This window comes from Podarcis liolepis, assembly GCF_965112155.1.
Source record: "Podarcis liolepis genome assembly, chromosome: 3".
NCBI classification, from domain to species: domain Eukaryota; kingdom Metazoa; phylum Chordata; class Lepidosauria; order Squamata; family Lacertidae; genus Podarcis; species Podarcis liolepis.
The window spans coordinates 120,758,270-120,781,408 of record NC_139557.1 but is presented as its reverse complement, the minus strand read 5'-3'; the positions used below and the strand labels follow the sequence as shown (position 1 = coordinate 120,781,408).

At 46.0% G+C, this 23,139-nt stretch overlaps 1 protein-coding gene across 1 annotated transcript in view; it reads right to left on the bottom strand.

Annotated features, from left to right (window-relative positions):
* KIF13B (kinesin family member 13B) overlaps window positions 1-23,139 on the bottom strand; it is a 199,630-nt gene that overhangs the window by 98,468 nt on the left and 78,023 nt on the right. The window contains 6 exon segments of the mRNA XM_083494982.1: window positions 3,076-3,210; window positions 5,436-5,546; window positions 7,125-7,337; window positions 15,972-16,083; window positions 17,457-17,569; window positions 20,401-20,535. Coding sequence (XP_083351108.1) covers window positions 3,076-3,210; window positions 5,436-5,546; window positions 7,125-7,337; window positions 15,972-16,083; window positions 17,457-17,569; window positions 20,401-20,535 — 819 coding nt within the window.

The window sequence follows — 23,139 nt, the reverse complement described above, 5'->3', positions numbered from 1 at the left end:
TCTCTCTTTCTTCCTGCCACCCCTCTTGCTTCCTCTCCTTGCCACTGACATAAAACTCTCGAACTGCTGGCATCTCTCTTGATTCCAAGAGCAAAAATCCAGCTTTTCAAAATTATTTTTCATTCGTCAGAGGAGAAGCAAATCCGCGACGTAGGGCGGACGACAGCAGACGAGACCAAGACGGTGCTGTGAGTTCGTTTGCAGAGATTCCTGGGAATAACATATATTGGATCAGGTCCGCTGGCTTCAGAACACCTGCCGACTCTTTTCCTAGAGGACGGACTTCATTAAATAAGGAGGACCTTGTTTATTCCCCTCTATCGCACCAGGATCTGAAAGCACCCGCTTCCTCTTTCTCGCCCCTCCCTATATTCTCCTGACCTCTAACTTATCAGGGCGCCGAGAGGAAACCCGATCCTTCTGCAAGAGACTCAAGGTCACCCTCCTAAATTTGTATCGCTGCCAAGGCATTCCTGCTGCGCCTTCAGGCTCAGAAACATGTGTGTGTGTCGGCTGACAAAGCACTTTTGAGACGCAGCCCAGACACCTACACCTCCGGGAAGTTCTCCGGATCCACTCCAAAAGACTCCAATCAGCTCTTTTGTTGCTTATTACCAAGCAATCGGGGTGGGGTGGGGTCTGAGGAACCCTCCCAGCCCTGAATTCTTCCGGCTGCTGCAAAGTGAGCGATCCTTAAAGAGGGAGCTCTTGCAACGACCAATGGTCCATCTGGCTCTGCATTGGTTGCACGGACTGGCAGCAGCTCTCCGAAGAGCTAATGGATTGAGGTTGAATCCCAACAAGACAGAAGTTCTGTTTTGGGGGGACAGGGGGCGGGCAGGTGTGGAGGACTCCCTGGTCCTGAATGGGGTAACTGTGCCCCTGAAGGACCAGGTGCGCAGCCTGGGAGTCATTCTGGACTCACAGCTGTCTGTGGAGGCGCAGGTCAATTCTGTGTCCAGGGCGGCTGTTTACCAGCTCCATTTGGTACGCAGGATGAGACCCTACCTGCCCGCAGACTGTCTCGCCAGAGTGGTTCATGCTCTGGTTATCTCCCGCTTGGAGTACTGCAATGCGCTCTACGTGTGGCTACCTTTGAAGGTGACCCAGAAACTACAATTAATCCAGAATGCGGCAGCTAGACTGGTGACTGGGGGCGGCTGCTGAGGCCACATAACACCGGTCTTGAAAGACCTACATTGGCTCCCAGTACGCTTCCAATCACCATTCAAAGTGTTGGTGCTGACCTTGAAAGCCCTAAACAGCCTCAGCCCAGTAGACCTGAAGGAGCGTCTCCACCCCCATCGTTCAACCCGGACACTGAGGTCCAGCTCCGAGGGCCTTCTGGCGGTTCCCTCACTGCGAAAAGCAAAGCTACAGGGAACCAGGCAGAGGGCCTTCTCGGTAGTGGCGCCCGCCCTGTGGAACGCCCTCCCACCAGATGTCAAGGAGATAAAGAACTACATGATGTTTAGGAGACATCTGAAGGCAGCCCTGTTCAGGGAAGTTTTTAATGTGTGACATTTTAATGTATTTTTGATCTTTGTTGGAAGCCGCCCAGATTGGCTGGTGAGGCCCAGCCAGATGGGTGGGCGGGGTGCAAATAATTTATTATTATTATTATTATTATTATTATTATTATTATTATTATTATTATTATTATTATTATTATTCAGCCAGAGGGCAGTCTTCCCTTCCTAGCTGGGAATGAATCTGGGACCACTGAGATCATCAGACTGTTTGCGCAACAGCCCCAGGGGTCTGGCTTACAGATCTGGAGCCCTGATCTCACTGCCTCTTCTCCTCTAATAATAGTAGTAGTAGTAGTAGTAGTAATAATAATAATAATAATAATAATAATAATAATAATAATAATAATAATAATAATAATAATTATTTATTATTTATATCCCACCCATCTGGCTGGGTTTCCCCAGCCACTCTGGGCGGCTGCCAACAAAAGATTAAATATACATTAAAACGTCAGTCATCAAACACTTCCCTAAACAAGGCTGCCTTCAAATGTCTTTTAAACGTCAGATAGTTGTTTATTTCCTTGACATCTGATGGGAGGGTGTTCCACAGGGCGGGCGCCACCACTGAGAAGGCCCTCTGCCTGGTTCCCTGTAACTTGGCTTCTCACAGTGAGGGAGCCGCCAGAAGGCCCTCGGCGCTGGACCTCAGTGTCTGGGCAGAACGATGGGGGTGGAGACGCTCCTTCAGGTATACTGGGCCGAGGCTGTTAGGCTTTAAAGGTCAGCTTTGAATTGTGTTCAGAAACGTACTGGGAGGCAATGTTATAACAGGCTTCCACTTCAAACCACAGTCACAACTGCTTGTGTACATGCAGGAAGACTCGGGTTCTAGTCAGTAGCGAAACAGTGCTTCAGAGATACAAGCTACGAAGTCTCTACCTCTGACTTCACATCAGTTAGGATCTCTCTCCCGACCCAAACATGGGTGATGCTTCATTGTGTTTTCAATATTGTGCTCGGAGTCATCCACACTTAATTATACAGTCATACCTTCTCTAAGGTAGTCTGTTTTAAAGTTTTTATGTGTTTATATGCCTATCGCACTTTTAAACTTAAAATCTATTGTTGTATATTTTTTAAATGTTTGGTTTGCTATTGGGATTGTAGTTCCATTTGTGTTCCTCTAGCTGGTCTCTGACCGTAATAAATTTCATGTTTATGTTCATACACAGTCGTACCTCGGAAGTCGAATGGGATCCGTTCCGGAGGTTCATTCGACTTCCAAAACATTCGGAAACCAAGGCGCGGCTTCCGATTGGCTGCGGGAAGCTCCTACAGCCAATCGGAAGCCGCGTCGGATGTTCAGGTTGCAAAGAACGTTTGCAAACCAGAACACTCGCTTCCGGGTTTGTGGCATCCGGGAGCCAAAACGTTCAACTCGCAAGGCATTCGCAAACCAAGGTACGACTCTCATTCATAATTATAAAAGTGTAGAAGCATAGCTGACAGATTCTGCCAAAGTGGGACTCAGGAACTGAACTCAAACCCAAGGGGCAAGCTTTCGTTTGGAATGACCCCGTGTAACGTTCCGGCATTTCACCTTTAAGTAGTAGACCAGGAGCTCGTTGAGAGCGGGATCCGCGTTCAGATTCACCAGGAAGCACTTGTTATCGCCAACTTTGATCCCAGAAGACTGGAGAGAGATGCCAAGGCTTTCAAGCTGCTTTTGCCGCTCCTGCACGAAGGAACAAAAATATTACGAGAAAGCAGGGTTAGGGGATTGGGGAGGAATGATGGACTGGGTGAAGGACAATAAACTGAAGTTAAAAGGTACATAAAAGGTAAAGGCGACTATGGGGTTGCAGCACTCATCTCGCTTTTCAGGCAAAGGGAGCCGGCGTTTGTCCACAGACAGCTTTCGGAGTCATGTGGCCAGCAGGACTGAACTGCTTCTGGCGCAACGGAACACCGTGATGGAAACCAGAGCGCACATAAATGCCATTTACCTTCCCGCTGCAGCGGTACCTATTTATCTACTTGCGCTGGTATGCTTTCGAACTGCTAGGTTGGCAGGAGCTGGGACAGAACAACGGGAGCTCACTGTGTCGTGGGGAATCGAAACACCAACCTTCCAATTGGCAAGCCCAAGAGATTCAGTGGTTTAGACCACAGCGCCACCAGCATCCCTAAACTGAAGTTAAATCCTGGCAAGACGGAGGGTCCTGCGGGTCAACCTGGTGCTCAGGTTTGGGAACCAGGGTACCGAGCGAGCAGGCACACAGCTTAGGGGTACTTAGGGGTAAGCCTTAGTGGCAAGGGGTAATCCATGCAGCGAGGGCCAATTCTGGACAGGGAGAGTATGGCCTCAGTGGTCCAACAAGTGCCAAGTTTGAATACTACAATGCACTCTACATGGGGCTAACCTTGAAGGTGGAAGCTTCAGCTAGCACAGAATGCTGATGCCTGGTTATGGTAAAGGTAAAGGTAAAGGGACCCCTGACCATTAGGTCCAGTCGTGACCGACTCTGGGGTTGCGGCGCTCATCTCGCTTTATTGGCCGAGGGAGCCGGCGTTTGTCCACAGACAGCTTCCGGGTCCTGTGGCCAGCATGACAAAGCTGCTTCTGGCGAACCACAGCGGCGCACGGAAACGGCGTTTACCTTCCCGCCAGAGCGGTACCTATTTATCTACTTGCACTTCATGCTTTTGAACTGTTAGGTTGGCAGGAGCTGGGACCAAGCAACGGGAGCTCACCCCGTCGCGGGGATTTGAACGGCTGACCTTCTGATCAGCAAGTCCTAGGCTCTGCGGTTTTACCCACAGCGCCACCCGCGTCCCTCTGCCTGGTTATGGTACAGAGAGGCAAAAAGTGACCTTATAACTGATATTACCAAGACCTAGAAGCTATTGGGTTCTACTCAAGAAGTTAGTATAATAAATAATAATAAATTTTTATTTATACCCCGTCCTTCCCAGTTTAAAAACCGAGCTCAGGGCGGCTAACAGAAAATATAAAACATAGATTAAAATGCAACTTAAAAACAGCATAAAATGCAACATAAAATGCAGTATCAATCTCAATAAAATTCAAAAATTTCAGGGATCATTTCAGGGGTGGGGGACCCAGTAAGTAGACATCAAATGATCACCAGGGCTAACTGGCCAAGTTGGTCCTACTAGGGCCAGCAAGGAAACCAGGGACGAATTTAAATGTGGGGTCCCAAAAAGGGTTTCTTCACAGAAAAATAAAGGGAAAAGGGCATAGAGGATCAGGCTAATTCAAATTGAAGGCCAGGCGGAATAGCTCTGTCCTACAGGCCCTGCGGAAGGAGATCAAGCGTAAAATGTACTAAATGACTACAAAGCAGTACCTTCACCAGGACCCTCCAAATTTATGATCTGGGGATGACGCCCAACTCATCCTCCTGCAAGGACTAACAAGAAGAGGGTACCTGACGCACGCAGGGCACTCTTGGTGGTGTCCCCTCCTCTGTGGAACTCCCTCCCAGGGGGGATGTAAATGTGACTTCTACATTAATCCAGTTGAGAGTTTTGTGAGGTTTTTCCACTGCTGGTTTTAACTACGGTCTGCAATATGTAATCTCCGACTTTACCATTGTTTTTGCGTAATTCTATTATCGTTTGCCACCTCCCCTTCGGGAAGGGAGATCGGATTACAAATCAGAAATAACGAACGAACAAAACAAACAAAGTGGTATCTAGTCCACGAAAGCTAATGCCGTAATAAATCTGTTTGCCAGTAAACACGTCCTTTGTTTCTGAAAACAGTAATAATCTCCCTTGGAAAGCAGCCGCCCCAGGAATTAAGCAAAGACCCATTTGGAGAGCACGAATTGGCCAGCTTACCCCCAAAATACCATAAAGTCATGTGAAGGGATTATTCGAGGAAAGCACCTCTCATTTTGCAGCCCCAGCCCCCCTCAAAACAGAAATACAGACCTGTGCGATCTCCTCCGTTTTCCTCAGCTTCTCCTCCCAGGTCACAGTCATCTCCTGGATAAGTTTCTCAGACTCCTCCAAGCGGTCCTTCAGTTCTGGAGACTTCATAGCCTAGGAAGTCGCAGAAAGGAAAGGGGAGAGAAAGCTGGAGAAGGAATATTTCTCACAAATACCACTGCTTAAGGCTGGGGGGGGGGGTGTGGGGCTCCCAGCTCTCTTATCACTGTGATCCGAGTTACTGAGAAAAGGAACCAAAGATGCTGCGCTCAGGAATTGGCAGCCGTGATGCGTGAGGTTTTAGCTGAGGGCACCGGCATGGAAAAGAACCAACCGTGCAAAACTTGAGCTTATTAGTGCAAAACAAAGGTCTGTGCCAAGGTGAGGGGAGTTAAAAGGTATCAGCAGAGGGGTACTTTGGGTTGCCCAAAAGAGCAGAAAAACAAACCTCAAAAAAACCCAACAATCACCCCGTGAGAGAGATTTGAGATGCCTGGCTGAAACAAAACAACTTTACAGGAACTCTTTAATGAGCTGTAAATTGGAGGGCTGTCACTCAATTATTATTACTTTTTATAGAATATTTATTAAAGGTTTTAAACAATACATAAAACACCATCACCAACATAAAAAAAGTAAACATAAAAGACATAACATACAGCATAATTAAATTTCAATGAACCAAATTTCCATAACCTTCCTTTTGGACTTCCTCACATCTCCCTTTCCTGCGTTCCCATTTATTAAGTTATATTCAGCAGTGCTTCGCCTTCTTTCAAATCTTATTTTGTAATTTTCAAATACTATGTCTCCAATTTTAAACTTTATTATCAAATATTTAGATGTTTAAGTCTGACATAATAATTAATCAAAATTTCAACCTTGTTCTTATAGTTCGCTTATTTTCATATGGCTGTCACTCAATTAAAGGAACTCATAGCTGAATGAATTTTGCCTATGAATGAACACCTTTTTTTTAAGAATTGCATTTCTCTGTCCCAGAAGGAGCCATCACAAAAAGAGGTCTTCGCTTTTGCGTGAAAACAGAGGGTGCCTCGTCTTAGTCACCTACCACCAGCAAACAATGTTGGCAAGGAACTAAATATATTTGCAAAATCTGGTGCAGGTCTTTGCGGACAGTTACCGTATTTTTCGCTCCATAAGACGCACCTAGTTTTTAGAGGAGGAAAGCAGGAAAGCCCCGGTTTTTTTGGGGGGGGGGTCAGGTCACAGTTGTGCGGCTTCTTTTGCAAAGGGGAAAAGCCCCCTTTTTTGAGGATCAGTTCAAAGTTGATGAGCTTACTTTGCAAAGGGGAAAAAATCCTGTTTTTATGGGGTTCAACTCAAAGTTCTGCAGCTTCTTTAGGAAAGGAAAGGGATCCCTTTCTACAGTTTCCAGACAGATAATCTAATCAGCCAGTCCCATGTCGCTGGGGAAAGAAACAGCCTCTATCTGCAGAACATTCAACAATGGAGGCTTGGGCAAGGGGCCGGAAAGGGAGCCAGCGATCGACCGCACATTCGCTCCATAAGACGCACAGACATTTCTCCTTACTTTTGAGGAGGAAAAAGGTGCGTCTTATGGAGCGAAAAATACAGTAAATCAGTCCATTAGAAAAAACAGAAGTTCAATTTAATCGGCTAACTTGGCACTGCAGGACCAAGAAAACTCATTCCACACAGCAAACCCACCTCGGCTTTGGTGAGCTGTTCCCTGAGTTTCTCCACTTCCTCCCGCAGTTCCCGGATGATCCGGGCGTTGGGGTCTTCATTCACCACGGCGTGGTTGACGATGTTCTTGGCCCGGTCGGCGTACCGCAAGGTGGAGAGGGTCTCGTCGTAATTATCAGCCGCAGGGCTCACCGTAGCGACCATGGCGGTTTTGCTGTTGCCGCCGAGGCTGTCCTGGGAAGTGGCGTCAGGGGGTAAGAATGTGGGCAATTTTGCACACTTTGGACAACAGAGGGAACAGATTGTTTTGCAGAAGGAACTCGCCCTCCGCTCCACTTGACACAAGTTTTGCTACACACAAGTAAACCCCCCAAATACCCGCGTCGGCTGAAGAGCAGCCAATTTCTGTAACCACCCATGTTGGCAAATAACTCATAGTTTTCAACCTTAGAACAAAAGAGCAGCCTTGTTCAAGAAAGTCCAGCATCTGCACTTTGGAACTCCCTGACAATTGATATCACGCAACTGCTTTTGCTGGGCTATTTTCCGCCTCTGCCGAAAACGCTTTAGTTTGTAAGCCGGTTTTTGAACATTTTTCGGAAGCCGAACGTCCAATGCAGCTGTCTGCTATGGTTTCCGGGGCGCCTGCACCAATCAGAAGCTGCGCCTTGGTTTTTGAACATTCCTGGGCTTCCGAAACACATTAAGTTTGGCGCTTTTCTTTTTGCTATTTATTTTGTGTTTTTATTTTTGAGGCTTTTTCGGTTAACTTGTTTTTGCGACTGTGTGGAACTCAGTTCAGCTATTGATTAATTGATTGATTGATTGTGTGACTGCGGAAATGGATAAAAGCCCTCTATCCAAACAATGACTATCATCAGTGCAGGTAAGATTTTTTTTTTTATCATCTACAATACTGTCTTATTTATTTTATAGTACACTACTTTGATTCTTGCTTTCATATTATGCATTAATGGTCTCGTTAGACAGCAAAATTAATGTTAAATTGCTGTTTTAGGGATTGTCTTTAAAAGTCTGGAACGGATGAATCCTTTTTGCATTGCTTTCTATGGGAAAGCGCGCCTTGGTATTGGAACGCTTTGGTTTTGGAACAGACTTCCGGAACAGACTAAGTTCAAGAACCAAGGTACCCCTGTACTGATCTTTCTGGCTGACGGTTGCCTTCCAGGATCTCAGCAAGAGAAAGGGCTTTGCTTCTAACTGCAGGTGCTGGGAGGGTACGCGGGCAGACTTGAACCCAGAGCCTTCTGCAAGCAAAGCATGGTTTCCCACGACTGAGCAATCCTCCCTCTCGCCATGTTGGACTTTTTGGAGCTGGCCGACCTGACTGGAAGAATCCGCGATCAGAAAGAGGAGGAACACCAAGAAGATTGGAAGAAATTTAAAGATTATCTAGCTAAATATTGTAATATAAGATAATTAGAAGTCACTTGAAACTATCAAATAGGCTTAGGATTTGCAATTCGGGTTCTAAACGCAGCATAAGGAGTCTATATAGTATATTGTATTTTAAAATGGGGTTTCAGAGTTTTTAGGGGTTTTTGAATGTCTTATGTAGATTTTTCAGTTTCACTGTTCTGTATGGGACAATGACAATAAAGATATCGTATCGTAGAATAAGAATGAGTTGTAAAGTATTATGGATTTAGACTAATAAGAAAAGAGAAGAAGATAGTAAATTGAAGGAGTTAATTTTATTAGAAAGATGATTTTGGAGAACTGTTACAAGGTGATACAATGAAATTCAGTTAGGGGGATTTGAGGAAGTCAGATAACGATGACAGTTAAAATGGGTTTTAGAAGTACAGTGGTACCTTAGTACTTAGTACTTAATTCGTTCCGGAGGTCTGTTCTTAACCTGAAACTGTTCTTAACCTGAAGCACCACTTTAGCTAAAGGGGCCTCCTGCTGCCGCAGTGCCGCCAGAGCACGATTTCTGTTCTTATCCTGAAGCAAAGTTCTTAACCTGAAGCACTATTTCTGGATTAGCGGAGTGTGTAACCTGAAGCGTATGTAACCTGAGGTACCACTGTAATGTTTATATTTTTCTTGCTTTTTTCTTTTAGTATTGTAATGTGTTTTCCTTTGTGTGTTTTATATGTTATATTTGTCATAAATGTGGAAAATAAAAAAAAAAGATTTTTTAAAAAATCCTCCCTCTCGCCTGGCGTGCGTTGGGAGGGAGCTGCACACCGGCGATGTTGGGTTGCGGCGGAGAGCAATCGCAGCCGAAACAAGGTGCAGGGAAAAGGCTGCCGGATCTGACACTTTGCCTGCGAAATCTAGGTCACGCGTCGCCACTGGGCATCATTAACATTGTTTTTATCTCTGCCTCCCCCCTCCCCACCCTCATCCCTACCACTCCTAATTGTTTTGCTGAATTTAAGCTTTTCATAACAACCCTCATTAAATCCGGGGGGGCAGCGGTGAGAACGGCTGGTTCGGATGTGGGAATACGCAGGTTCGGACCTGAGGCAAGTGGCTTATCGGCCCAATCTAGGCCCAAGGGGATGGGGGCAGGGGAAAAGGAGGTAGCGCTGTCTCCTTGGAGGAAGGGATAGAGATGGGAGTGAAAAGGGCTCATAGCCGCAGCTTTTCTCTACGCAAGGCGTGCAGGAAATTTGCAAAATCTGGTGCGGGTCTTTTTCCCTCCCTCTCTCATCACACTGTAATAGCTCGTGGACTTCCAGGGAAGCTGAAGATTCAGAACAAATAATAATTTATAATAATATTTTATTATTTATACCCCGCCCATCTGGCTGAGTTTCCCCAGCCACTCTGGGCGGCTCCCAATCGAGTGTTAAAAACAATACAGCATGAAATATTAAAAACTTCCCTAAAAAGGGCTGCCATCAGATGTCTTTTAAAGATGGGATACAGTGGTACCTCGCAAGACGAATGCCTCGCAAGACAAAAAACTCGCTAGACGAAAGGTTTTTCCGTTTTCGATTTGCCTCGCAAGACGAATTTCCCTATGGGCTTGCTTCGCAAGACGAAAACGTCTTGCGACTTTGTTAAACCGTTAAAACTGTGCTTCGCAAGACGAAAAATTCGCTAGACGGCAAAACTCACGGAACGAATTAATTTCGTCTTGCGAGGCACCACTGTAGCTGCTTATTTCCTTCACATCTGAAGGGAGGGCATTCCACAGGGCAGGTGCCACTACCAAGAAGGCCCTCTGCCTGGTAACCTCACTTCTCGCAATGAGGGAACTGCCAGAAGGCCCTCGGCGCTGGATCTCAGTGTCCGGGCAGAACAATGGGGGTGGAGACGCTCCTTCAGGTATACTGGACCGAGGCTTTAAAGGTCAGCACCAATACTTTGAATTGTGCTCGGAAACGTACTGGGAGCCAATGCAGATCTCTCAGGACCGGTGTTATGTGGTCTTGGCAGCCGCTCCCACTCACCAGTCTAGCTGCCGCATTCTGGATTAGTTGCAGTTTCCGGGTCACCTTCAAAGGTAGCCCCACAAAGAAAAGGACTAATTCACGCAGCAAATAGTTGGACTGTGGAACTCCCTGCCACAGGAGACTGGGATGGCTTTGAAAGAGGATTGGACAGATCCACAGAGGAGGAGAGGAGTATCAAAGGCTATTAACCTCCACAGCATCCAGTTTTTTAAAACCTTCCCACAAGCATCATCCACCCCACCACCCCAAGGTCAACTTGAAGGAAAATTTTAAAAAGGTCTTCCTTGTTTCCCTGAAAACTGTAACAAGAATAGCTAGTTTTCTGAGCTTTTCGTAACCCGAGTGCCACTACTTAGAAGGCCCTGCTCAATCACAGAGCCTAGGACTTGCCGATCAGAAGGTCGGCGGTTCGAATCCCCGCAACGGGGTGAGCTCCCTTTGTTCGGTCCCTGCTCCTGCCAACCTAGCAGTTCGAAAGCACATCAAAGTGCAAGTAGATAAATAGGTGGCGGGAAGGTAAACGGCATTTCCGTGCGCTGCTCTGGTTCGCCAGAAGCGGCTTAGTCCTGCTGGCCACATGACCCGGAAGCTGTACGCCGGCTCCCTCGGCCAGTAAAGCGAGATGAGCGCTGCAACCCCAGAGTCGTCCGCAACTGGACCTAATGGTCAGGGGTCCCTTTACCTTTACCTATATTGTGTTCTAAGCTGCCCTACAGCCTTCTTGGGAGACAAGCAGTGGGCTACAAATCGGGTTTCGTTTAGCTTTTAACTAATAAAACCCCGGAAGCTGTAGCTCTAGAGCAAGCCTGGGAGGGTATTTCGGATGGGGAGAAGAGGGGGAAGGGTAGGCAAAAGGGAGAGTTATGACTCTAAGCACCTTCACCAGAGAAAGCTGCCCAAGATTTCACCTCTAAACAGGGGGTAAACAATCAAAGCTAATGAAATACTTGAGGCAGGTACAGAGCTGAATAATTGTGCAACGTGACTAAGCCGGCCAGGTATGCGCTGGCACCGAAATGCTGGCAAGAAGCAAAAGGAACTGCGGAATCAAGAGGGGTGCGTGTTTTTCTCCCTCCCGCCCTCCGCATAAAACCAGTGCCTGGGTTAAAAAGAAAGAAAGAATTAAAACATTGTATTTATGTGGATTAAATGGATTTATCTGAAGGTAGCCCTGTTTAGGGATGTTTTTAATGTTTAATGTTGTATTGTGTTTTAAATACAGTGGTACCTCAGGTTACATACGCTTCAGGTTACATACGCTTCAGGTTACAGACTCCGCTAACCCAGAAATAGTGCTTCAGGTTAAGAACTTTGCTTCAGGATGAGAACAGAAATCGTGCGGCGGCAGCGGGAGGCCCCATTAGCTAAAGTGTTGCTTCAGGTTAAGAACAGTTTCAGGTTAAGTACAGACCTCTGGAACGAATTAAGTACTTAACCCGAGGTACCACTGTACTCGGTTGGAAGCTGCCCAGAGTGGCTGGGGAAACCCAGCCAGATGGGCGGGGTATAAATAATAAATAATAATAATAATAATAATAATAATAATAATAATAATAATAATAAAAAGTGATGCCAGGCACTACTGGGTACAAGGCCAGGCTGACATGGCCTTCTAGGTTGCTGTCTGAAAAAACCCAAAAGCTGTAGCTCCTGGAAATTGTCTTGAGCCTGGGAACAAGCGCTCATCAATTACCTGAGCAAAGATTCCTGTGTCTTCCTCCAGAGCTTTCCGATACACACAGGATCAGGCTGGGCAGACCCAGCGTGGGGCAAGAGGGGATACAGCTTAATCCTTAGCAAGGTGGCTGTTTTCTAGTTTAAAAAACCAAGCAAACCCCCCTCCACAACCTGTGCTTTCACCACCCACAGCAGCAAAGACACAGCTGATTCCCTCCATCTCTCCCCAAAAAAAATCCAGGTTGTTTAAAAGAAAAAAAAAGTATTGGAAAGTGTGATTTTGAGTTGAAAATTAAGTGGGGGAAGGATATCAGCCTCTCCCCCTTGTGATTCCTGCCTTGGACTAAATCAGGCATGTCCAAAGTCCGGCCTGGTGGCCTAACCCGGCCCTCTGGTCGGCTTAATCTGGCCCCCTGTGGCAGTTTATTTCCTGGGCTAAAATCCAAAGAAAAATGCTCTTCAATCCTAAAAACAGCTCAAGAACTTCAATCTTAAAAAAAGGTTAACAACCTTGGGGGGAAATTCAAAGGAAGGATCATCAACTTCAATCCTAAAAGAAAAGGTCAATAACTTTGGATGACCCTCACACATGTCCACTTCATCAAATCTGGCCCTCTTTGGGGGAAAAATTGGACACCCCTGGACTAAATGGTCCCTTTCCATCTCTACAATTCTGTGATTTGATGATTCTAGGCTCTTTCCCATCTGCTTTGACTTACTGCCAGTCCAGACCGATTTTGGTTTAAGGAAGGGACACAGACACACACAGGAGGAAAGCAAAGTGAACCCCCTTGCAATTTAAGAGTGGCCAGAGCTCAACAGTCCTTTCTACAACAAGGAAATCTACAACAAGGGACACAGGTGGCGCTGTGGGTTAAACCACAGAGCCTAGGGCTTGCTGATCAGAAGGTCGGCGGTTCGAACCCCCGCAACGGGGTGAGCTCCCGTTGCTCAGTCCCTGCTCCTGCCAACCTAGCAGTTTGAAAGCACGTCAAAGTGCAAGTAGATCAATAGGTACCGCTCTGGCGGGAAGGAAAACGGCATTTCTGTGCGCTGCTCTGGTTTTGCCAGAAATGGCTTAGTCATGCTGGCCACGTGACCCGGAAGTTGTACGCCGGCTCCCTCAGCCAGTAAAGCAAGATGAGCGCCGCAACCCCAGAGTTGGTCACGACTGGACCTAATGGTCAGGAGTCCCTTTACCTTTACAAAAAGGAAATCCGCCCTGAGTGCTCACTGGAAGGACAGATCCTGAAGCTGAGGCTCCAATACTTTGGCCACCTCATGAGAAGAGAAGACTCCCTGGAAAAGACCCTGATGTTGGGAAAGATGGAGGGCACAAGGAGAAGGGGACGACAGAGGATGAGATGGTGGAACAGTGTTCTCGAAGCTACCAGCATGAGTTTGACCAAACTGCGGGAGACAGTGGAAGACAGGAGTGCCTGGCGTGCTCTGGTCCAGGGGGTCACAAAGAGTCGGACACAACTAAATAAATGACTAAACAACAGCAGCAGCAACGATTAGGCAGCTTCACTGAGCCCTTGCCAACATTCTGTTCAAACTCCTGCCTAGTGCAGTTATACTTTTGCAACAACAGCCGTCGAGCCAGACGTCTTTCCCGGAACATGGAGGCACCCTGTACCTGTGGCATTTTCCGTGGCCTCATCCAACCCTTACCCCTTTGACCTGCGGTTGGTACGTGTTTCGCGACTGCCTCCCTCTTGTAGACTGGAAGCAAAGGGCTAATCTCTGAAGTCAGCAGTGATGACATGATGCAGATTTGGGTTACGCAAGGTTAAAAACTCATTATGAAAATAGAAAGGTGTGTGTGTGTGTGTCTGGGTAGTGCTGTGTAAGTAAACAGACTCAGAACCAGCCTGCCTATTGACTACGCACAAACTAAAATGGGAAGCCACAAAAAAAGGGAGACTGGAGAGATACTACTGTTTATTTCGTTTGTGAACTGCTTTCTATGAAGCATCAGTGTGGTATAGGGGGTTAGAGTGTTGGACAAGGACCTGGGAGACCAGGGTTCAAATCTTCACTCACCCAGTACGTTTCCAAGCACAGTTCAAAGTGTTGTTGCTGACCTTGAAAGCCCTAAACAGCCTCGGTCCAGTATATCTGAAGGAGAGTCTCCACCCCCATCGTTCTGCCCGGACACTGAGGTCCAACGCTGAGGGCCTTCTGGCGGTTCCCTCCCTGCGAGAAGTGAGGTTGCAGGGAACCAGGCAGAGGGCCTTCTCGGTGGTGGCACCTACCCTGTGGAATGCCCTCCCAACAGATGTCAAAGAGAAAAACAACTACCAGACTTTTAGAAGACATCTGAAGGCAGCCCTGTTTAGGGAAGCTTTTAATGTTTAGTAGTCAAAATAAAAAAGTTCCTTCCAGTAGCACCTTAAAGACCTTGGTCTTTAAGGTGCTACTGGAATGAACTTTTTTATTTTGACTATGGCAGACCAACACGGCTACCTATCTGTAAATGTTTAGTAGGTTATTGTATTTTAGTGTTCTGTTGGAAGCTGCCCAGAGTGGCTGGGGAAACCCACCTTTGGAGCATATTTCACAATGCAATTTTTTTTAATTAAAAAAAACCATAATAAAAAAAAATAAAAGCAAGAGAACGTACAGTATAAAGCTCTGCCTCTGGGGAAAAGAGAACTAACAGCTCACAGAACCAGAGAGGCTGTTGCTTCCTTCTGAAGTTTGTGATTTGCAAGTTTTTGCTCTTATTATTATTTTTAATGCCTTTACATCCCACTAAGTTGGGATTCAAGGCAGCTTACAGCATTTAAAAACAGCATTATAAAATGCAAAGCAAAAAATAAATAAAAGCAAACAGGTTGGAATAATTGAAATACATAAGGAAACCCGCTCAGAACCAGCAGTTAAGTACAGTTTGCCTAAGGAGAAGCCTAGCGATCAGCTTCACCTGCATCTTAATTTTCTGAACAGGAAGGTCTTAGCCTACCAGCCGAAGGATAACAAGGAGGGAGCCAGTCTGGCCTCTCTTGGGAGGGAATTCCACAGTATGGAAGCAGCCACAAAAAAGGCTCTGACTTGTGTCACTACCAGGTGTAGTTCAGATGTCGATGAGACCTAGAGAAGCTGCTCACCTGATATAATCGCATGAACACTGTTCCAGAGTATTCTTCATTCTCATGTACATTATATCAATTCGAAAGAAAGATTCAAGGACTTTCAGGGACTTCAGTTTGATAGTTTTGATGTTTTGCATTATTTCATAAAGTTTTCTATACTGTAATTGTTTTTGGCCATCGTGTTGCTTTCGATATTGCGACACCTGAGGTGGGCAGATTCGTACAGGGAGATGCACCCCTCCTTTTTTCCAACGGGCTTTTCCATCTTTTAAAAATATGGACCTAAAACTAGCCACATCTTCTGCCCTGACAAGCTGAAGCACTGAGAAGGAGGGAGGGAGGAATGGGAACTGACTGATAAGAAACATACCAATGTAAAAAGAGCTTGTCAGATCGGGCTGGGGCCAATCAGAGGCCTTTGAGAAGCCAGCAAAAAGGACTTGAGAACAATTTCACGCTCCTCTCCTGTGCTTTCCAGCAGTTGGGGTTCAGAGACATTGCTGCAGAGCTAGTAGCCATCGATAGCCCTCTCCTCCCTCCATGATTTTGTCTAATCCTCTTTTAAACTCATCCAAGCTGGTCACCGCTGTTGTCTCCTGTGATTTAAGGCAGAGACTTCTCACGCTCTCTCACCTGAAACGCCAAATGACCGTTCGACTTACTTTGAGGAGCCAGGTGAGCACCGAGTCGCGGTACGGGACAAACTTGTTCTTGTTTTTCCCGGCGGCCTGATCCGCGAGGGCAGAAATGACCAACCCGAGAGTCGTGAGGGACCTGCATGGGGGAGAAAGCGTTTTGAAATCACATGTAGCATCATCTGGAGGACAACTTCCAAAGCTTAGCAGCATCTGACCTAGTCAAACAGCAACATATGGGCTTCACATAACTGGAATCTTGCTTTTAGCAACGAAACTCTCCCATGCTCCCCTGACCGTTAGGTCCAGTCGTGGCCAACTCTGGGGTTGTGACGCTCATCTCGCTTTATTGGCCGAGGGAGCTGGCTTACAGCTTCCAGGTCATGTGGCCAGCATGACGAAGCCGCTTCTGGCAAACCAGAGCAGCGCACGGAAACGCTGTTTGGGCAGGAGCAGGGACCGAGCAACGGGAGCTCACCCCGTCGTGGGGATTCAAACCGCTGACCTTCTGATTGGCAAGTCCTAGTCTCTGTGGTTTAACCCACAGCGCCACCTGCGTCCCTTATGATGGGATTAGGAATAACCAAAACAGACATAATACAGTGGTACCTTGGTTTACGAACCTGGTTTACGAATCCGTTCCGGAAGTCCATTTTTAAACCAAAGTGTTCTTAAAGCAAGGTGTGCTTTCCCATGGCAGTGGGGGACTCAATTTATAAATGGAACACACTCAACAGGAAGCGGAACATGTTCTGCTTCCAGGGCAAAGTTCACAAACCAAAACACCTACTTCCGGGTTTGCAGAGTTCTTAATCCAAGTTGTTCATAAACCAAGCTGTTCTTAAACTAAGCTACCACTGTATTTGCCAAGGACAATATGGAGCAATACGGTTAAAATAAAATAAAAAACACAGGAAGAAGAAAAGAGAACTTCACTTGCGCATCCTAAATTATTAAATGTGTCAACACAAGTTGAAGTTAAAAATATTGTAGCTGTGTCAAGATTGGATTGCAATTGGATTGAATAATATTTTGAAAGCGGGATGAAAGGGAACTATTAAACCTTGGAATCTAGCACACGGGGGGGGGGGGGGCACCTAAATTGTGTAATTGGCTATATGATTGATTGGCATTTGAACTGGTATTGTAATTCGGTATGGATATAATAAGGCTTATATTGCACTTTTGTTTTTGAAAACTAATAAAAACTATTTAAGTTTTTAAAAAAGGAAAAGTTAAGGATTTCTTCACGCAATGTATGTCTCCACCACACACACCTGCCATCCACAAAAGCAAAATAAATTCAGCCCAGAGACCCGTTATAACTCCCCTAATTCAGGTGTCAAAGACGGACATTGCTGCTCCTGTGAGATCAGACGCACTGATCCTGCTACATCCTTTCGTCTCTTGCCGCTATTCTCGTGGATTAACAGAATGCGCTGGGTCACGCAAACCCCTTCCTATTATTCATCCCTTTACAGTATTCAGCGCCCTATGAACCCAAGATTTTACTTGTTGATGTTGCTTCCTTCCTTCAGCCGGTCACCCGCAGCCCCGGTCTTGGTGGCTCTTTCGCTGCCCGCCAGGTCAACGAGGCTCAGCTTGCCCACCTTCTCGCCAGACGTCTGCGGAACAAAGAGTGGGGAGTTAGCCCGGAAACGCAGCTCCTGAACTCGGGCCCAAGTGACACGGTTCAGGGCACCTCTGCTTTAGGTGGAAGAAGGCAAGGGAGGATGCTTCGGGAAATGGTTGAAGGGGAAGAAAACTGCGGCGCCAAAGGGATAGCGCATTTATTTATTTGACATTATGCAAACTGCTCAATTGTAAAAGCAGCTAGGCCAGGGGCTTCCGAAGGGGGAGGTGGGGTTATCAGGAGAGGGGGCGCTAAGAGGCACGGGGGCAGCTAGAGAGACCTAGAGGGTATCAGTGGATCATGTCCATCTATATGTAGAGGATAATAATGCATTAAATTTCAAAGCAGTGAAGAAAATTGAAGAAATTAGAAAAATGAAATTACCGTATTTTTCGCCCCATAGGACGCACCTGAGCTTCCCACGACCCCAGCCCCCAGAACAGGCTGCCGCCCCAAGCCTTGCGCGCCCGGCGGGACCTCGCACCCGGCGGGACCTCCCGCCGGGCACGCTAGGCTTGCGGATAGTTTCCTGAAGCCTGGAGAGTGAGATGGGTCGGTGCGCACTGACGCCTCTCACTCTCCAGGCTTCAGCGAAAGCCTGCATTCGCCCCATAGGACGCACACACATTTCCCCTTCATTTTTGGAGGGGGAAAAGTGCGTCCTATAGGGCGAAAAATACGGTATTTTAACTAAATTTTGAATAAACGTGCAATTAACTGCCACTGCTTTGAAATTTAATGCATTATCCTCCACATATATATGTGTGCGTGTACTTGTAAACTTAAAAAAAAATTATGTGTGTATGTGTATGCGCACACGCACACACATACACGCAATTTTTATTAAATTTTCTGTTTTACAATTTAAAATACTCATTTTATATCCTTAAGATAGAAATGATTTCCCTTCTTCTTTCCATGGTTCATTTTACATATCACAAATCCCTGCATTTTTTACAAAAACTATACCATTCAGTATTCCATTATTGCATCTGTCAAAACGTATTTACACTGCTTGAATTTATCTTAATGCTGCCAGCGTTTTCAGCTGTACACAATTATTTCCCATATATTCAATAAACGTTTTCCAGCCTTCCTTAAACATATGTTCTTCTTCCTCTTCTTCTCTTATTCTATATGTTAAGAATGCAGACATTAACATTATTATCCTTAACATTATCCTCCTCCTTAGTGGGTTGTGCAAACCTCTATTTTGAAAGATGCTTTTTATAGGCTAGGGGGCCCTGAGGATGAGATTGTGGAACCAGGGGGGCAGTGGCCCCCCAAAATGAACATCACAGGTCCTAGTCTGACACTCTAAACCAGTGTTTCTCAGCCTTGGGTCCCCAGATGATGTTGGACTACAACTCCCATCATCCATGACCGCTGGTCCTGCTAGCTATGGATGATGGGAGCTGTAGTCCAATAACAGATGGGGACCCAAGGTTGAGAAAAGCTCAAGATAATATGGCATTAGTGACATAGCTGAAAGGAGTATGAAAATAATTGATTTATAAGAACAAAGGCGAAATTTGAAATAATATTATGTCAAGCTTAAATATTTGATAACAAAGGGAAAAATTGGAGACATAATAGCTGAAACGTATAATTTAATATAAGTTTTGAGAGAAGGTGAAGCATTGCTGAATAAGATTTTGTAAATGGGAACACAGAAAAGGGAGATGTGAGGGAGTCAGAAAAGAGGGTTATGGAAATTTTATTCATGAAACTGAACCATTTTTCATGTCTTTTTTGTGATTTTTTGCTCTTTTGTCTTTTTTTGTATATCTTTTTTCGTTTCTTTTCTCTTCCTTTTTTTTCTTTATTGATTGACGGTGATGGTGTTTTTTCTTTTTTGGGTTGTGTATGTGAATGGTGTTTTATTGTTTAAATTCTTAATAAATATTTTATAAAAAAAAAGAGAGAAAAGCTGCTCTAACCACAACACAGCATTCGTATACTCTGTGTTGTATGTTAACCCCCTGTTTGTGTGCAAAAGCCTGTTAAACTGAGCGCATAACATGCGGTGTCTTGACTTAGGATAAAGCGAGCACACCAATTCCACTTTCCCCCAAGCTGGTGTCATCCAGATATTTTGGGCTGCAACTTCCGTTTGCCCCAGAAACTGTAAAGACCCCCACAGTACGTGGGGCACCACTCCTCAGAAGAGACCAAAAGCGCATAATGTATTTTTCACTCCATAAGACGCACCAGACCATAAGACGCACCTAGTTTTTGGAGGAGGAAAACAAGAAAAAAAATATTCTGAATCTCAGAAGCCAGAACAGCAAGAGGGATCGCTGAGCAGTGAAAGCAGAAATCCCTCTTGCTGTTCTGGCTTCTGGGATAGATGCGCAGCCTGCATTCGCTCCATAAGACGCACACACATTTCCCCTTACAGTGGTGCCCCGCAAGAGGAATGCCTCGCAAGACGGAAAACCCGCTAGACGAAAGGGTTTTCCGTTTTTGGGCTGCTTCGCAAGACGATTTTCCCTATGGGCTTGCTTTGCAAGACGAAAACGTCTTGCGAGTGTTCCGATATTTTTTTGCTCCCCCCCTTTTTCTAAGCCGCTAAGCTGCTAATAGCCTTTTAGCCACTAATCAGCTAAGCCTTTAATAGCCGCTAAGCCTTTAATAGCCGCTAAACCGCTAATAGCGCTAATCTGCTAAGCCGCTAATAGGGTTGCTATGCAAGACAAAAAAACCGCTAGACGAAGAGACTCGCGGAACGGATTAATTTCGTCTTGCGAGGCACCACTGTACTTTTTAGGAGGGAAAAGGTGAGTCTTACAGAGCAAAAAATACGGTAATTCGAGAACTCACCCCCGACTTTGCATCGTACAATGTGTGTGTGAGGATAATCTTGAAGACGGCATGGGATCGGCTGCTCTCTTCGTTCATGTTGGTGGCGGCGACCGTGCGAGATTTATTGCCTTCGGACATCAGAGACTCTATGTCCTAAAGAAAAGACAAGATTGAAAAGCAATCGCAGTGAGGATCTGCAGGAAGGCAGGTGCGGTGCGAATACATCAGGGAGAACTTTCTAAATTTGAGCGTGGTTTCACACTACACACAATGGTAGCAGCCCGATCTTCACTGCAAACCGGTGCTTGGGATCTCTCCATTAAACCACTGGGTTTCTGTGGGTGGGTAAGAACCAAGTGGGCAGTTTGTGGTCCAACTTAAAGCGGATAGCAGCACCAGTGGCACGACTGCCGTTTTCATTAGAGAAAGGAAAACCATTTATATTTACAGTGGTACCTCAGGTTAAGTACTTAATTCGTTCTGGAGGTCCGTTCTTAACCTGAAACTGTTCTTAACCTGAAGCACCACTTTAGCTAATGGAGCCTCCCGCTGCCGCCATGCAATTTCTGTTCTCATCCTGAAGCAAAGTACTTAACCTGAGGCACTATCTCTGGGTTAGCGGAGTCTGTAACCTGAAGCGTATGTAACCTGAGGTACCACTGTATGTCCATTCCCATCCCAAAGGGTTCACGGAGAGTTAGAAGATATCCTGAGGATCGTCTAAGCCAGGGGTCAGCAAACTTTCAGCAGGGGGACGGTCCACTTTCCCTCAGACCTTGTGGGGGGCCGGACTATATTTTGAAGGGGGGAAAGGAACGAATTCCTATGCCCCACAAATAACCCAGAGGTGCATTTTAAATATAAGGACACATTCTACTCATGTAAAAACATGCTGATTCCTGGACCATCCGTGGGCCGGATTTAGAAGGCGATTGGGCCGGATCCGGCCTTAGTTTGCCTACGCATGGTCTAAGCCAACTCTCCTACAGTACAGTGGTACCTTGGTTCTCAAACGCCTTGGTACTCAAACAACTTGGAATCCAAACATTACAAACCCAGAAGTAAGAAACTTGTTTTGAGCATTACGCTGAGGTCTGTCTGTTTTTGCTATTTATTTTGTGTTTTTGTTTTTGCTTTGTTTTGTTTTTGCAACTGTGTGGAACCCAGTTCAGCTACTGATTGTGCGACCGAAGTACACTGTTCACTGCTTTCATTTTATGGATCAATGGTCTCGTTAGATAGTGAAATTCATGTTAAATTGCTGTTTTAGGGGTTGTTTTTAAAAGTCTGGAATGGATTAATCCATTTTGCATTACTTTCTATGGGAAAGCGCGCCTTGGTTTTGGAACGGATTTCTGGAATGGATTAAATTTCAGAACCAGGGTACCACTGTATGCAGCCATCCCATAAGGAGATCGAACCTGCAACCTTAGCATCATCAGCTCTAACCTATTGAGCTATCAAGGCTGACAGGTCAACTAATTTCAGCATTCTTGATTCCATGCCCCTAAAGTGAATCACAGTGAAAATATATTGCACATATGTTTGGGGGGTGCGAGTAGAGGTGAAGACACACACCTCCCCTGTATTTACTGAACTCAAATAGCACCCCCAACATACTCCTAGTACCACGGGTGGGAAGGGGCTTATTGACGCAAACATTTGCTGATCAAGGCTTAGCCAAATTTGCATTTTCATCTCTCCACCCATTGTTTCTGGTGTTATGCATCTTCAGACGTTGCAATCAGTGTCTGTGACGCGCATTTTTGCCAATTCTGCATTTTATGCACTGATTTTACTGAACACTGCTTAGATAGAGTCGCATGAAGCGGTACAGAAACAACGCCAAACTGCTAATTAATTAATTTATATGCCACTTAATGCCGAAATAGGCTTTTGAGACGCTCACGAGCACAAGAGCCGGTTATCCAAGCACGAAAATGTTGTGTAACGTTACAAAAATAAACCTGGAAATGGAAGCAGAAGATTAGGCAGCTCTCGGCTGATCGTGGAGAAGGCTGCCCTCAACTCCTCCTTTCCCTTGCTTTCACAGATACAGGGCTGTTCCCTTTTAAAATCCATTTATTTAACGTTCATTTTAATAATTTATTCCCCCCCTTTTTTTAAAAAAATGGAAGCATTCTTGAGGCGGCTTACACAGCACGCTGGCGCTTCGTGGAAAGAGCTCTTTAATGCGTGCAGGAAAAAGAGGATTAGGCTTATCACGGAATCCTAGGATCGGAGAACTGGAAGGGACCCCAAGTTTCATCTAGTCCAGCCCCTGCAATGCCTGCATCCTGGGAGATAGCCTAGCCCAGAGGAGGCGAAATGAATGGGGCTCTGTTTGTGCCAGATATTCAAAGCACACTTGTTGTTTAGTCGTTTAGTCATGTCCGACTCTTCGTGACCCCATGGACCAGAGCACACCAGGCACTCCTGTCTTCCACTGCCTCCCGCCGTTTGGTCAAACTCACGCTGGTAGCTTCAAGAACACTGTCCAACCATCTCGTCCTCTGTCGTCCCCTTCTCCTTGTGCCCTCCATCTTTCCCCACATCAGGGTCTTTTCCAGGGAGTCTTCTCTTCTCCTGAGGTGGCCAAAATATTAGAGCCTCAGCTTCAGGATCTGTCCTTCCAGTGAGCACTCAGGGCTGATTTCCTTCAGCGTGGAGAGATTTGATCTTCTTGCAATCCATGGGACTCTCAAGAGTCTCCTCCAGCACCAGAATTCAAAAGCATCCATTCTTCGGCGATCAGCC